Genomic DNA, 17,470 nt, shown 5'->3' on the forward strand with positions numbered 1-17,470 from the left:
TTATGCAGTATATTTCACACAGCAGAATCTCTATGTAATTATATGAAGACCTGACAAACCCTCCCACCCACTCTATTTTCAGAAAGCTAACATTTTTTTCCAGTTTGTTAACAGTGAGAAATACCCAATTAACTGGAAACACTATTTTTCCCCCCTTATCCCAGAACTCAGGATATAGGAATAAGCATAGTTTAGAGAACTTTGTTGGCCTTTATGGTGTCTGTTAGTTGTAAGAATGGAGGAGGAATCTTTTCAAAATGGATTTCTACACATAATTTGGTAGTGTAGGCCCAGTTTGCCCATGCTGAACCACTTCAAGAGTTGAAAGACCACATATGTCCTGGTTGCTTGTGCATTGTTGCATTTTCTTTTGTTTTTAAAAGCCCGGCTAATTGTATGCAAAAATTATACAGAAAAAGCTTATAGAGTCTAGGGGTGTGTGTAACCATTATTTGAAGTTGTTTCTATTATTTTATGTTTATTACCTACTGAGACTTGGCCCAATTTCATTACTCCGGGTAGAAGCAGACATTCAGCAAGGAAGAGAGGATTCCAAATCATGTTTGCCATTGATGTGCAAATTGGTAATAGGAGAGCATTTGGAGACCAAAAGGAGGATGGTTTAACCTTCCTCATTGCCTTTTCCCCCCACTCTTCTTTTCCTGGTGGTTCCAGACATGTCATCTAGTCTAGTGGTGAAAGTGTCCATGGACAATGGTTGATTTGGAAAAATATCTGAATAAGGGATGACTGAAGTACCCCTTCTTCCCACTACTTCACCCATACACATGTCCCAACTTTATTTATTGGCAATGAACATGTGGTTGGAAATCTCATTGTTACCATACATCTAGCTCTCCTTTCATGCAGGGCAAAACTTTTTGGGTGTCCACCATTATTAGGTAAGCATTGCTAACTTCTGTCAGCAAGCACAAATACCAGTACTTTGTAGAATAGGTGGATGTTACAATGTCAGAAGAAATGGAGATAACTGAGGACAGTATTAGATGTTATACGAGGTACTCACCTTGCATGCCTAGTTGAACCCAGTTTTCATTGCAAGCCTTCACTACTTGCAAAAAGTATAGCTGCTGAAAATATACTTTTTATGATAGTTGTGAATCTGGGGAAATTGTAGAATTTGGAATTCTCTCATAATTTTGCCATTAACTTTTTCTTCTTCATAGGTACAGGTTATAAGTTTTGCAACTGAGCATAACTGGGACTCTTTGGATTTTTATGATGGTGCTGATAATAATGCTCCGAGGCTTGGAAGCTATTCAGGTGAATGGAAAGAATGACTACATTTCTGGTACTCCCTTTTATGATAAACAATCAACCTGTGCCACTTCTGAAGATGCCAGCTATAAAGATATGGAATTGGGTTCACGTAATACATAATACATCTTCTGGAACGAGTTAGAGAGTCAAAGCTGCATGCCAGATTTCTGGGGTTTCATTACCCAGTGCTACCATATATTGATGTCTGCATTAAAACATATTGTATTGCCATTTGCTGCTATACATCACATATATTGTGAGTGCAGGGTGGTGTGAATTATATTTCCAATATCTGTCGTCTAGAGCAGATCCTGTTTACCAATACTAGACTTCAAAAAACAATTGGCTATTAATGGATTTTGTACTATGCAACCTGGATGGAAGTTGAATACAAATAACACAATATCCAGGATCCACTGAAATGTCTAAATCTAAGATTCTTCTGCATACAAAACCATTCATGTGCCTGTGAACCACAGTCACCAATGCATCCTCTTCTTCCTTGCCCCATTACTAGCTATATCATTATTCTCATTCCTTTCCTCTTTCAAACTAGCCCAAGAACCCTAGGAACCTATTTCTTTGGCTTGTTCAGTTGATCAAGCTGCTGTTTCATCATCTATTTTCCCTTCAGGGCTTCCTTAGTCCTCTTGTGTAGATGGAAGGCATAAGATCATATCTCTTGCTTGATCTGAATTGCCGCCTCTTTGAATGTGATGCCTGGTTGAACAGCTTGGATTACTGAAGTGTTCCAGTCATGGTTCGGCCACTCCTTTGATATACTATAAGTAATAAATAGCGTACAGTTCAAACTCTCAGCAGTATTTACTGTCCTCTGGAACATGTAGCCTTTCTGAATTTTCAATACTCTAGTCTTTTTCTGCTTTACTAATACCCAGTCTTATTTGTTTTTCTCCTGCTAACTTAGTCCCATCATCAGTGGTCAGCTAGTGTGGGCACTGGTGGAGAGTCCCAGGAGCTAAAAAGGCCCCTCTAAAAATTTAATTTTAGAAACTTTTAAATTTGGTACCAGACTTTTAACCTAGAGGTTCCTACATAACTTCCCTGTCACTTTTTACCTGGTCTGTGCAGCTTTTGGTCAGCTGCTAGGCTTATGATGCAAACAGAACAAATGAGGTTATCGTCCATCACCAAGAGTTTTATTTGAAGGATACATGCACAAAATTTCACACAAGCATATAAAGAAAACACTTCTTACATTCTCAGGGTAGTAGTGATTAAAGGTGGCAATGATGATCGGTCAGTCCAGTATCCCATACTCTCCAGCTCATAACTCAGAGGCAGAGGAACAGTCAAAGAGAATTCACAGCTGTGTCCTGACATGTCTCTATTCCTTCTTATACAGTTCACTCCTTTCTCTTTCATTCATGATGGCCTTTGACCATGTGTACACCCAAATGTCCTCCACATCTGCTGTCTGTGACTCATATCCCTAGATGTTAACTTCCCATTTTTCATATATGTGTGTTTCCCTAGAATGTGGGCATGTGCAGAGTACCTCTGGCCTTTGTTCTGCTTGTTCCCTTTTTTCCATTCTTGCTCAAGCCTAACCACAACCTATATTTCCTGCTCTAGTACAGGCAGATATTAAAGCGAGTGTGAAGTAGAAATAGGACTTGAAGCTGAGTCCCAGTGCCATGCAAGAGACATAATTTATGGCTCTAAATTTCTCCTTCCCCCACTCACTTTCTTACCTGACTGTGCCAACACTCATGGCTCTCTGTGCTTGGGATCCCATATGCTCATATTAACTATGGTGGGTGAGTGCCACTTTTGAATGGAAGCCAAGTTCAGCTTCAAACAGTAGTGGTTATCCAGTATCTTAATTTACCTAAAATGCAAAGCCTTGGCCTGTAGGGCTATCGATTTGATAGGGTCTGGTGGAGAGGGTGCTGAGTGGTGCTGTTGTTGCTGCTGCTGCTGTAACTGGAGCAGTGGAAGCCAATGGAAAAATGCTGGGCAGTCGCATTGTTGGGCATGGCATATGTACCAGTGGTCCACTGGCAGCCTTTTGCAAAGGAGCTGCTGAAATTGGATGCTTGCCCTGAACCATTGCCAAACACTCTTGCCGCTATATTTTTTTTTGTAATTATAGCAAAATTTCAGAAGATACAATAGAGTTAAACCAATCATGTTGAGATAACTCAGTCGGCGGAGCGTGAGACTCTTAATATCAGGGTTGTGGGTTTGAGATTGCACAATTCTACAATTCTGTGATTTTACTGTTACCTTATAGTGGTAAGATGGAGTCATTCTACAAACTGGAGAATGCTTGATTTTTGTGTGTGCGTGCAAGATTTCATACATTTAAAGACAAAATCCAAGGAGCATAATTACTCACTGTACTAACATGATTTTTTTCTATTTTCATTTCCCCCAGGAACTACAATACCTCCACTTCTCAACAGTACATCCAACAACTTGTACCTAAACTTTCAGTCAGATATTAGTGTGTCGGCTGCTGGATTCCATTTGGAGTATACAGGTAATGTACATATGATATATGTTACGCTTGTGTAAGCCAGGATAGTTTTGGACACAATAAGGATTGCCTTCAAAGCATTCAGGCCTTGATCTAGTTGGCAGAGTTAGCATAACAGGATTGGGTGTCAATTTGCCTTTTAAAAATTATTATTGTCATTATTTCTGGCTTACCCTGTGCTCCTCTTGCTGCTACACATAATGTTATTCAGTCTTTAAAGTGGAATGACCTCTTGCAAATAGAATTCTGTCAACAATTTAAAGATTATTCCCCTATAAAATATTGTAGATCTGTGGTTACTTTGGAATTGTCCTATAACAGATTGCAACTACTGAACTGTATTAGTGATCAAAATCGGAAAACCAAAAGGGCATCGCCTCACCCACCACAGTGTAATGGTTATATGGGGTTGCTCGTGCGTAAGTTGCCACCACTCCTGGCTAGGTAGCCTGGTTAAACCTTTCCTGGCTGGACAGCCCTTCACTTCGTGGCTGTTCAGTCGCTCGCAGAATCCGTCAGTGGGCGTTTCTTGAACTTCTTCCAGCAAAGAAGTTCTTTGACACCAAGTCTATGCCTACTCTCCCTGCACGGATGTCTTCTGCGCAGGGTGGGTGTGGGTAGCGGAGGACCTGTGCTCTCCCCGCTGGTCTCCGGCGAAGAGTCCTGGAGCCCCCTCTCCGATTCCCCCATCCGCCCCCCCTTTATCCCTGGTGTTACGCTGATTTCCTTCCCCAGCCGATGAGTTCCCTCTCTCCCTGCTTGGCCCTTCTCCAGCATCGCTTGGGAGCCCTGCCTCCACTTCTGGCTCCGATGTCAGTTCCCGATGTCAGTTTCTTTTCCAAATGTCAGTCTTCATTTTGTCTCTACTGAACATGCTGAACAAAGGTGGCTCTAGAGGGTGCACTAGGTGTAGCTTCTGGGGCACCAGAGCAGTTCCACCACCAATGGAAGGTGAAGAGGTGCCAGATTTTGGCATCACCCAGGACACCACTGAAATTTGCACACCAAGGTTCACCACTGTGCTGGAACTTCATTGGGATGTTTTTTGTGGGATTGCTGTCTTAGGTTTTAACAGAGTATTTCTTCTACTGCAAACCTCAGGGTTACCTCAAGCATGCTGACACTTCCCTATTGTTTCTCAGAAGTACCATTTTGACCTCAGTCCTGTTAGGATTTACCACCTTTCTCAGCTTTTAGAAGGATGGTTGTGGGAAAATATAGATGGAAGAAAGTGTTAGATGACATGTTTCAGGTTCTTTGGACGTCGATGTAAAAGTTTTTGTATCTTTTAAAAAATAAGTAAATAAATTCAGGAAGACCAGAGCCACAAACTGAAGTGTTGTTATCAGTATATCTGACTGATTTTTGTTTACTGCCTGTTCAGTTCTCAACCATTTTGCAATGTAACCAGAAAGTGTTGAATTTTGGATGTTTGATAGCAGTAGTTATGATAGAGATGTGTACTTGTATTTGTTTCATCTGCTGTCATGTAATCCTCTTCTTCCACCTTGCATTTTACTGCCTTGCTGTCGTGTTTCCAAAGATATCGGAGTAATTGGTTGTTTTAAAGCTAGGAGGAAAGGAAAAGAGTGCTGAGATTTCAGGGAGTTGTCACCATTATGTATTGATCTCAGTAACTGTTCCAGTCACTGCACCTGGAATATATCTTGTAGGTGCCTAGAGTACTCATTTGCATACCTATGATTGACAGCTGAACAATTGATAGTAAATAGAATGGAAACAATTTCACTCCTCTGCACATTTCACAGGCTGATTCCATCTATGTCACAACTGTGGACAAAGCTCAAACTGTTGTTTTAGAACACAATCTGGTGGAAGACCACAGCTCGGCACTAGAGCAGTTGCATTGCATATTCAATCCATAGCATCTCCAGTTAAACAAAGATCAGATGACCGGTAATGTGAATGAAGGATCTCTGCCTAACACCTTGATGACTGTAGAGCTAGATAGATCTAGTATAAGGCTACCTCCTTAGGAAAGACATGGGCAGTCAGCTGATGCATGAGGTCTGATTAGGAAGTAAAGGAGTGGAACAGAGATGGGAAACCTGCCCTTCAAGTTGCTGCTGGAGTCCAGACTCCCATCAGCTCTAGCCAGCATGGTAAATGCTAAAGACTGATAGAAGTTCCAGTCTCTCAACATTCCAAGGGCCATATAGTCTCCTTTACAGGGACTGGGATGGATAATATCGAGAGACATCTCCCTAGTGTCAGGTGATTTCAGAGGTAGTCCACAGCTCTGTGGTCATGGTAAATGACAATAAAAAAACCTTTAGACAATGAAGAATGATAAACCAGTTGGTTTTTTTTTTAAGTATGTAAACATATATACATATATGTAATCATGCACTAAGCCTGATCATGACAACCACAATCTCCCACGTTATGGTATTGCAAGAGTCTTCTTATAACACATGGAGTGAATTTTATACAAGCAAATTCAAGGAAGATTTTAAGGAACTCTCTCACATTGTGGTATGTCATAAATGTTGCTGTCCAAGATGACCTGATCCATAGATTTTTCTCTGAAACATGTGGGGTGGGGGGAGGTTGACACATTTATTTCTTCGTCAGCTGCCCGCAGCTTTTTTCCTTTTTAATTAATTGGTTACAGGTGGAGAATTGGAATAGCAGGATAGTATTCTGAGATTTATTGGGTGCTCAATTATATTAATATCCCTGTATCTACTATGTGCTCTTCTGATTATCTATTCAGACAAAAATGTACATGAATTCTGTGTGCGCGCTACAAACTAGATAATATCTGTCACTTTAACAATCAGTAACTGACAAAAAAATCCATATAAATAGAGATGATGACTAAAAAAATGGAAGAGTAAGCAATTGCTTAAAGAAATATGTAGCCTAACTATGCTTTCCTCCAGTTTCATTTGGGATTACTCATTTTAAAAGGCTATATTAATAATTAAAAGGGTATTTGTGAACAATTAACTTCAGAAAAGGAGAGCAGGTGAAAAAAGCAGCTATAACTCAGCACTATGTAATCTTTGTCTATAGACTTTGAGAATTCTTGGAGAAATAGTGAGGTTCCTGCAGACTGGAGATGGGAAAATGGTTCCTCATCTTCAAAAAAGGGGAGGGGGAGAGAGACCTAGGCAACTACAGACTAGTGAGCTTGATGTTGAAACCAGGAAAAGTCCGAGAATTGAAAATTAAACAGTCAGTCTATGAGCACTTAGAAAATGTTGCTGTGGAAAATAAAACCGCAGCATGGGTTTCTCAAAAACAACTCGTGCCAGATGAATCATAGATAGATAGATAGATAGATAGATAGATAGATAGATAGATAGATAGATAGTTAGTAAGGCTTTTGACAAAGTCCCCCAAGATATTCTTGTGGAGAAGCTGGTAAAATGCACATATACTTTGGTATATGTGGCATGGAACATGTTGCTTGAGTACACAGATTTTATTTTTATTTTTCAGAAATAGCAGCTGTGGGGCCCGATCAAGATCAGTACCCTGGTATGGAGCAATAGAAGTTTGAGGGCCTTTAGACTTCACACACACACGGCCTGCAAGTTCACTTCCAATCCACACCTGCAATTTGCTTGCCAGTAAAATAATAATTTCTCGAAGCTACAAACATGAGTCTGACCAAACTGCGGGAGGTAGTGGATGATAGCAGTGCCTGGCGTGCTCTGGTCCATGCGGTCACGAAGAATCGGACACGACTAAACGACTAAACAACAAATAATAAATAAAATAATAATAATAGTAATAATAATAATAATAATAATAATAAATTTTATTTATATCCCACCCTCCCCAGCCGAAGCTGGGCTCAGGGCGGCTAACAACAATAAAACAGTACAAAAGTACAACACAACACTCTAAAATCATTCATTATAAAATTAATTCAAATGAAGCCACTGGCAACCATTGGGCCAGAGCTCCGTGAAGATTGCCGAGGGAGGGAGTCAGGCTGTGCCCTGGCCAAAGGCCTGGTGGAACAGCTCTGTCTTGCAGAACCTGCGGAAAGATGTCAAGTCTTGCATTGGAGCAAATTGGAATGCTGGTGCTTACCCTTAAACCAGGGAAGAAGAAGATTCTTGTTCTCTCTCTCTCTCTCTCTCTCTCTCTCTCTCTCTCTCTCTCTGGCCTCATATTCCCAGACCTAATCTATGGGGTACATATGAGGTAGCCAGAGCCAGAGGCAAAGTGTTCTATGTAAACTAACCATGAATACCCTGGACCACAGCTTGCCCACCTGGGTTTTAAAACCTTCATGACCTGGGAGCAATGTACCTTAGAGATTGTATGAGTCCTTGCCACACTTGTAGTTGATCAGGCCCTGCTTTGCACTAGAAAGAGCAAAGCTTTTACGTAATTCCTCCAAGGCTTTGGAATCAGCCCCCTAATAACAGTTAAAGACTGTTTATCCTCTTGTGATCTTCTAGGGATGTTGTGAGATCTGTGTGTTTTTGAAGGCTTTCAACTGTTGAAGCAATTTGTAGGCTGCTCAGACTTTCTTCAGTGGCTGCCTTAGGATTTTTTGTTTGTATTCGATGTTTAATTATTGTTTTTAAAAGGTGGAGTTGTGTTTAATTACATTTGGATGCAGACTGCATCGAGTATGGGAAAACTGATATGTAGATCTTTAAATTGATATATATATTTTTTTATTTTTGAAATGCATTAAAATGTTGCTGTGTAGTATTTGGAGGCCAAAGTTATTTGAGAGGGAAGCAGAGAATACCTGCTAAAATCTGAGGCATAGCTGTCAACGTTTCCCTTTTTTAAAGGGAAATTCCCTTATTCCGAATAGGATTCCTCGCAAGAAAAGGGAAAAGTTGACAGCTATGATCTGAGGTGCTTGAGTTTTTCTTTTATCCTGGGTGCAGAGTCATAGCCATCCTTCCTCCTCAGTTGAGACAGTCACTTTTCAAAGTTGGGCTTCAAAGGAATGACCCAAGAAGTGTATCCATAACCAATAAAAACAGTTACAGATAGGTAGCCGTGTTGGTCTGCCATAGTCAAAACAAAACAAAAAAAAATCCTTCCAGTAAAAAACAAAAAAAAAATCCCTTCCAGTAGCACCTTAAAGACCAACTAAGTCAGTTCTTGGTATGAGCTTTCGTGTGCATGCACACTTCTTCAGATACCAGTATCTGAAGAAGTGTGCATGCACACGAAAGCTCATACCAAGAACTGACTTAGTTGGTCTTTAAGGTGCTACTGGAAGGATTTTTTTTTTTGTTTTGACTATGGCGGACCAACACGGCTACCTATCTGTAACTGGAACTATGGAAGGCACCACATTAAGCCGCAATAAAAACAGGTTTGTATAACCCTGTTTCTGAGCCGTGGTGGGAAATCATTTTTTAAATGGAAGCTGACATGTCACAGTTTTGTAAATGCTGGATTTCATAGTATTGTTAGCTGGGGTAGTGTACACACTGAACATCACCATGACCCTAGCTAGAATAAGAGACTTTTGTTCAATTTTCAGAGATGAGTAGAGTTACAGGTGGAAAGAGAGAGGATTCAAAATTGCCATGTAGAACAAGCCCTTGTAGGTCTCCCTTGTGACTGCAGTCGGGGATGGGCATGCATGTTACATTTATTTTCTACCTACTCCTGTGCTGGTCCCGGGGGTTACCATGCAGCATGGTCCAAGTCCAGTCCGAGGTCAAGGGTGTGGTATGGAGGCTGTCCGTCAAGGCTGAAGCGGGGTCCAAGGCAAAGAGTCGGGTAAGGTCAGGAACTCTGGCAAAAGAACTGGACAGGAATGTTGCTCCCACAACCTGGGACTGGGCTGGCTGGCTTTTATCTGCCCCGACGCATAGGGCGGCCCAGGTCCACAGGTGACTCGCCTCTCCTGGCATGGAGGCAAACACTCCTTCTGCAATAACTTAGTTCCCTCCGCCTCTCTGCCCTGAGCCTCTGTAGCTCAGGAGAGGCTGGAGGGTTACCGGACCCAGAGGCAACCTCCTCTTCCCCTGACGGGGCTGAGAGTGGAGCACCTGCAGGCAATGGGTCCTCCATCACTTCCAGATCCAGAGCAGACTCAGCTGGTGTCTGCTCCTGAGGATCCAGCACCGGTGAGGACTCTTCAGGTTCATGCCCCAGCCCCGGCTCAGCTGGACCTGGAGGCGGGGACTCCTGTGCAGGCTGGGATTCCTCAGGTTCAGCCTCTGAGTCCGAATCCCTGGCCATCAAACTCTAAGGTTTTGCAGTTATACATTTATTTAATTATATCTTCACACTTGTGCTGCGAGATCGGTTCGGCTAAGATTTAGTGAAATGTGCTAGGCCGTTTGCCAAATAATGATTTAAATGTGCACATTCCATGTGCCTGCGCATAGTGATTAACCTTATAGAGGCTGCAGATGGGTTATGGATTGTAACTTTGTTGAACCATGGAATAAATTCCTATGTGATTTCAACAAGCAGCAAGTTTAAATGGTTAAGTAATTAGTACTGCACAATAAATAGCGTGGTTTCATCAGAGTTTATCATACTGTTATTCTGTGCAAGGCCACAAATGGTCCTCCGATTAAGCTGAATATACATCTAAACAAGGTTTTTATTAAGTGAACACAGTAGATTGTTACTTTCAGTTGTTTAGGTTCCATTAACAGCTGTGCTAAGTCTCCAAAACAGCATTAAGATAAATAGTTTCAAAGAACCCCCAAGCAATTTCCCTAGTCCAGAGCCACAGAAGTTCAAATAGTTACAAGTAATTTTCACTATGTGAGCTGTAATTTGAAAAGGCTTTTTATTTTATTTTTAATTGGCATATCTGACTTGGCTGAATGTTACTTTACAAGCAAGCTTTTCAGACATGGGCAACGTGGGAACCCTTTTGTAAGTGATGCCTATTCAGTTTTAAGCCAATTTTAATGCTGGCCTTACAACCAGAAGCAAGTCCTTCACGTTGAATATTTAAACATCATGCTTAATTTTTAAACACTTGAGATCTTGATGATTATTAAACTTGTGGTTGAAGCACTTTTGGAATCTTGTCTCCTGAAAGGAACTCATACCCTCCTTTCTGCTCACAGGGGTTTCTGTGGATATGCTGCAGAATGCTGTTTCAGTTCTTTCAAATCACCCTCCCCAAATTGGTTTGCTTGCCATTGATACCTAGACAATTATTAGACATCAGAGGTTCCTAAAGAAAAATAACAAATGCTCCCCAATGAGAAGATGAATAATGGTGGATATGCTTTCCTAATAGACACACATACCACACACCCTCAATCCCCTGCAATTTGTAACTGTAAAGAAGTATTTAATATTCTGGACTATGTTCCCATTTCATCTGGTTTTGTTGCATAATTATTATTATTATTATTATTATTATTATTATTATTATTACCCTGTCCATCTGGCTGGGTTTCCCCAGCTACTCTGGGCGGCTTCCAGCAAAAGATTAAAAGTACATTAAAACATCAATCATTAAAAACTACACTAAACAGGGCTGCCTTCAGAGGTCTTCTAAACATCAGGTAGTTATTTATTTCATTGACATCTGATGGGAGGGCATTCCACAGGGCGGGCGCCACTACTAAGAAGACCCTCTGCCTGAGTTAGAGTATTATTTATTTATTTAATTAATTAATTAATTAATTAATTTCTATACCGCCCTGTATCCAAATCCAAGCCGCCAACAGTCTACTGTATGCAACTTTTTTTATTATTAGGCTTGCTCCACTATGCTTTGTCCCCTTGCTTGCCACTAAACCTTTCAATCACTCCTGTTTCTCTCTTCTTCCTGGTCTCTGTTCCTTTACCAGTTGCTGGAAACACAAATGGGGAAAGTGGTTTTGCACTTCTCTCATGTTTGCTGGGTTCCCATTGGCGTCTGGTGAGAACAAGACACTAGAGTAGATGGGCATTTGGACTGATCCAACCAGGATCTTCTTATGTCCTTAGTCTATATTTGCATCTGGCCGACACTTTCTTGATCTCCTGCCCTTGGGCAGAAGATATAGAAGCATGATTAGTCGCACCAACAGGGCAAAGAACAGCTTCTATCCATGGGCGGTTAAGCTGCTGAACGAAAAGATAACAACAGGGCAATTGACCTTTGGGTTTGGTGCGTGTGCATCAGTAAACGAGGGGAATTAACACTAAGAGAGCTGAGTGGGGGGGGGTGCTCGAGTAATCTCACTGTATACAAGTTGTACAAGTGACAATAAAGTATTTCAATTTCAATTTATTTCAACCTGACTCTTTCCTTTTGCTGCGAGACTACGCTGTTTAGCTTCCCACTCCTCCCAGTTACAACTGTGAATCACTCTAGCTCTAGCTGAGTAGCTCCAAGAACTGGCCACATAATCCTACTATAGCTTCTGGTGTCTGTGTTTGAGATGCTCTTTACTTGGATGCAGAGGGACGAGATGGAAGCACTGTACCAGACTGTGAATGCTGGAGACTTACATGCATATGCAGTCTGGTTCCTGAAGCATAGTTGGCAATTGGCTCCTTTACCGTCCTTTTGTACCAGGTGCTATTTTGATCCGGCAAGGCTATCCTAAAACACTTCCCAGAACCCTCTGAAATATTCAGGAGCCCCCTGCCGTGCAGGATGATGTGGAAAGCATTCTTTGAGGTTCTGAAAAGCACCACTTAATAGCTGCAATTCTTCTGTTATAAATCTCAGGGTGTACTTGCTTGACAAATTGAGCAACTGTGTGCTGCATATGTCTGGGGATCTGTTTCTATAATGGAGGAAATTTATTTTGTCATTGTTAAGTTTTTTAACTTTTCACAGCTATAGGTTTGGACTCTTGCCCTGAACCTCAGACCCCCAACAGTGGAATTAAAGTTGGAGACAGATACATGGTTGGCGATGTGGTTTCTTTCCAGTGTGATCAAGGATATTCTCTCCAGGTAGATTTTATTTAGCGTGCATATGTATAATTTGATTTGTTTGTAAGTAAGCATTCACATAATGCGTCTGCAATATAAAATGTATAGTAATGAGCTTCAGCTTTGTGATTTGAACCATATAATTGCCATTTCCAGTAGAGCACACCTAGCTTGAAAAAGATGAGGTACTTGTGGTTTATTATTCAGATGTCCAAGCCCATGAACCTGATTAGTCAATTCCAATGTCCAGGACCTGATATGCTTTCTCCCTAATACTTCCTTTTGTAGGAAGTGATCTGGGAAACAACATTGTAATGATCAGTCATGACAGTACAGTACTGCATTGGTAGACTGCTAAATTTGAAAACGTTTATCTTGTCATTACAGGGGCATTCACATATAACCTGCATGCCTGGACCAGTAAGAAGATGGAATTATCCCATTCCAATTTGCTTAGGTATGTCTTTTGTGCAACACTGTAATTCCAAAGATGAAAGAACAGCAGACAATGAAACATTTAAGATAAAGCACAGGTTGAACCTGCAACAATATTTTAATTGTATCATTTTTATTACATTGTTTTTAGACACCCAGGGATCCTTTGGAAGGGGGTGGGGTAGAAATGAAATCAATCAAGCAATCCCACCTCCCCTCATTTTTCATTTCTCTCCCCTCCCAACAGATGCCTAACATTCTATGGCCACTGAACATCCTCTATTCTCCCACTGGATTTTGTTTTTATTTGCTGGGGGTGGGGATGGGTTTCTCTCTCTTTAGATTTCTCTCTCTCTCTCTCTCTCTCTCTCTCTCACACACACACACACACACACACCCTGTTAATCTTGGGGTACCTGGCAGCATGCCAACACCTCAGTGCTTGTCGTTGCCCTGAGTTCTGTTAGAGGCCATGTTCTTCATCACATAAAATAATATTCAAATTTAGATTTTTAAAAAGTCACATATTTAGCAAACTGAGAAGGCAAGCTTAACTTTTAAATGTTATTTTAATCTTGTTTTGCATTATGTCTTTATATTTCTCTCTCCTTTTGTAGCACAGTGTGGTGGTTCTATGTCAGACTTCAGCGGAGTCATCCTCAGCCCAGGATTTCCTGGGAACTATCCTAGCAGTCTGGACTGTACATGGACTATAAAACTTCCCATTGGTTTTGGTATGTATTAATCCAGTGTGACTTTTTGTTATTATCACTGTACTCTTGTTCTTGTAAGTGCTTTTATATATAAATACAGTGGTGCCTCGCAAGACGAAATTAATTCGTTCCGCAAGTCTTTTCATCTTGTGAGTTTTTCGTCTTGCGAAGCACGGTTTCCCATATGAATGCATTGAAAATCAATCAATGCGTTCCTATGGAAACCACCTTCAGACCAGGTCCAGGGACAGTCTGTCCCCCGACCTCTTCTGAAGGCCGGCGGGGGGCGAAAGTCTTTGCTTCCCCCCGCCTGCCTTCCCGGGACAGCGGAGACTTCTCCGCTGTCCCGGGGCGATCTTAAAATGCTGGCAGGCGGCAGCGAAGGCTTCGCTGCTGTCCCCCAGCATTTTAAAAACCCCGGGACAGCGGAGGACTTCTCCGCTGTCCGGGGCGATTTAAAAGCCCCTGGGAAGGCAGGCAGGGGGGACAAAGACCTTTGCCCCCCGCCAGCCTTCAGAAGAGGTCCAGAGGGCTCTCCAAGCTGCGGATAGCAGCCTGCTGCCCCGCGCGAGGGGCGCTCTTAAGCAGAGCGCCCCTCGCGCGCGGCAGCAGGCTGCTATCCGCAGCCTAGGCGGGAACTCTTCTGAAGGCTGGCGGGGGAGAAGGGCTTTTCTTCCCACCGCCAGCCTTCAGAACAGCCTTCTGAATGTTGGCGGTGGGGAGGAAAACCTTCCTCCCACCGCAAGTCTTCAAGACAGGTCCGGGAACAGAGGAGAAGCGCTGCACACCTTCCCCTCTGTCCCCGGACCTGTCCTGAAGGCTTGCAGTGGGAGGAGGGCTTTCCTCCCCACCGCCAACATTCAGAATGCTGTTCTGAATGTTGGCGGTGGGGAGGAAAAACCCTCCTCCCACCGCAAGCCCCGGGAACAGAGGAGAAGCGCTGCGCAAATTCCCCTCTGTTCCCGGACCTGTCCTGAAGGCTTGCGGTGGGAGGAAAAACCCTCCTCCCACCGCAAGCCCAGGAACAGAGGAGAAGCCCTTCGCGCTTTGTCCTCTGTTCCCGGACCTCCCACCGCAAGCCTTAGGACAGGTCCGGGAACAGAGGAGAAGGCGCGCTGCGCTTCCCCGCTGTCCCCGGAGATTTCCCTATGGGCTTTCGTCTTGCGAAGCAAGCCCATAGGGAAATTCATCTTGCGAAGCCGCTAAAAAATCGGAAAACCCTTTCGTCTTGCGGGTTTTTCGTTTAGCGAGGCATTCGTCTTGTGGGGCACCACTGTATATACCTTACTTTTGAATGGTATCTCTCCTCTATTAACATATAAGCTTTTTGAGTTTGTTATTTTAAGAACAGAGGAAGCTGTGTTTATATTGAGTCAGATCACCAGTCCAACTTGCCTACTATTATTTACACTGGGTGGTAGTCACCTAAGTTTTACTTAGAGTAGACCCACTGAAATCAATGGTCCTAACTGAGGGGCAATCCTATGCAAGATCAGCCAGGATGAGTAGGTTAGGACGCAGTGGATTTCCATCTCAGCTGAAGATACATAATGTACTTTTAATGCTAGTGGAATGCATTCATTTAATCATTTTCAATGAGATATAAATTCACAGCTTTCTGAGGTCTGTATCCAATGAATGGAAACTGTTTGGTTCTTACTGTAATTTGCAGTAAATTTGTCTTATAAGGTATCAAAATTATTAATTGATGTAAAAATATTTTGTAAATCTATTTTCTTGCCACATGGAATAGTCCCTCAAAAGGTCCCAAAATAATTAACTTTATTTCATACATTCGTTCAACTGATTCTACCCCAGAGACTCAGAGCAAATGGGATGAATTATATACACGTTTAGAGCTAAAATAAAACCTTTCCTTGGAAATGCAATAGGGTAAGTATTGTATGGAGGCAAAATTGCACAGCAAGAAGCAAAGGGAATGTTACTTTCCAATTTAACTGAAATCTGCGTATCAATTTTTAAAAGAAAGGGGGGAAAGGGTGATGATAAAACTTGATCTAGAAGTTGTTTTCAGTACCCGGGTGAGTCAGAATGAATGTTTTAAATTCTGTTTATATAACTTATGTGGTGATGAATGTGTTTAGAGATTGAGGGAGCAATGCTATACAAAAGCAGCTGGCATAAGGTTAAGCTGTTAAAATAGTTTTTGAGTTACACCACTCTTTTTGATATATGAACTTTTGCTGGGTTGCCAGGTACTGAGCCAGGATCCAACCTAAGTCCCACCCCTGCCACAACCTCTGAAATCCCTTTTTTTTTTTTCTGGGCTTACATCAGCTTAATATCCATCATGCTCAGCCCAGTCGACTGAGTCCCTGGGATGGGGGAAGGTATGCTATAGGATTGCTCTCTGAGTGACTTAAGTAAAATGTGGTCACCGAATGAAAACATCAGAATCAGATTGCATGTCCTTCCAGTAATATGACATCCTCATGATTGCTGTTGTTGTTTTTTACAGAATTTATAGGGGATAGCTAAGTCATGCTAAGAGAAAGCCCATTCAAATCAATAGACTTTCATTTAAATACATTTATTTCAGTAGGTCTACTCCGAGCATGACTGTTGTTGGATATCACCACATATATTTCTATGGATTATTACTACCCCAAACGTTGATATATTTCATCATACTTGTTTATCCAAAATTGCTTTTCAGGTGTTCATCTGCAATTTGCCAATTTTTCAACGGAGACGATCCATGATTATTTGGAAGTAAGAAGTGGGTCAACAGATATTAGTACTGTGATTGGGAGACTCAGTGGCCCTCAAATACCAGCTTCTCTCTTCAGTACAACCCATGAAACTAGCTTATATTTTCACAGTGACTATTCTCAGAACAAACAAGGGTTTCATATTGTATATCAAGGTGAGTGATTTCAAGTACTTATTTTAGAAACTTGTAAAATATGTGGTTTTATCCAGAGGATGAGAAAAAGCTAAACAGAAAGCAAAGGGGTCAGTGTGAAGGGCACAAGGTAATGACCAAGGTTTGTGGGGAGAAGGAGAGGCCAGTGAAGAAAACCAAACTCCACCTGTAGGTTATTGCTTTAGCATGACTGGAAGTATTTGCAACGTCCACCAGCTTCCTAAGGAAGTAGGAGCACCATGAGCCTTTGTGGCTTGAGGAGAGCCACATCCTGGGTACAAGAGCAATTGGTGAACAGAAGCCATGCACTCAGGATAGTGGAGCCAATCCTGTGGAACTGAGATTAGACAGGCATCTCAATGTACTTCAGGTGTATGACTAAGGGTTCGTCCACAATTCCGCTTCTCCTGCCACTTTCCCCATGGAAAGCCCACTCTTTATCTCTGAATCAGAACAAACGTCAATCAGATTTTGCTCCGATTCAGCAGTAAAGAGCATATTTTCCTAGGGAAAGTGGCCACAGGGCAAATGGAAAACTGCAGGACAAGCAAAGTGTGGACAAAATGGTAAGATGTTATAGTTCCAGCAGTGCTTGGGTTTAGGATAATTTTATTGTTTTGTTTCATTTTCTGTGGTTTGTTTTTATGTAGACCACATTATAGCAGGCACTTCCGATTCTCTAGCGACTGTGATCTACTCCCAGTATAATACAACTGGCAGTGATCTACCCGTTGCCATTGCCAAAATTCTGGAGCTTTTTAAAGGGGGGAATAAGCAGAGTTTTTGAGC

At 42.0% G+C, this 17,470-nt stretch overlaps 1 protein-coding gene across 5 annotated transcripts in view; it reads left to right on the forward strand.

Annotated features, from left to right (window-relative positions):
* Nucleotides 1–17,470, forward strand: part of CSMD3 (CUB and Sushi multiple domains 3) — a 580,687-nt gene that overhangs the window by 464,723 nt on the left and 98,494 nt on the right. For all 5 annotated transcript variants that reach the window (XR_014566768.1, XM_083748860.1, XM_083748861.1 and 2 more), the window contains 6 exons: nucleotides 1,188–1,284; nucleotides 3,683–3,787; nucleotides 12,549–12,667; nucleotides 13,034–13,103; nucleotides 13,699–13,815; nucleotides 16,472–16,681. Coding sequence is in view for 4 of the 5 variants with exons in the window: in XM_083748860.1 (XP_083604986.1) it covers nucleotides 1,188–1,284; nucleotides 3,683–3,787; nucleotides 12,549–12,667; nucleotides 13,034–13,103; nucleotides 13,699–13,815; nucleotides 16,472–16,681 (718 nt within the window). In the remaining variant the exon portion in view is untranslated. The remainder of the gene's footprint in view (nucleotides 1–1,187; nucleotides 1,285–3,682; nucleotides 3,788–12,548; nucleotides 12,668–13,033; nucleotides 13,104–13,698; nucleotides 13,816–16,471; nucleotides 16,682–17,470) is intronic.

This window comes from Podarcis gaigeae (assembly GCF_964106915.1).
Source record: "Podarcis gaigeae genome assembly, chromosome: 7".
In the NCBI taxonomy this organism is placed as follows: domain Eukaryota; kingdom Metazoa; phylum Chordata; class Lepidosauria; order Squamata; family Lacertidae; genus Podarcis; species Podarcis gaigeae.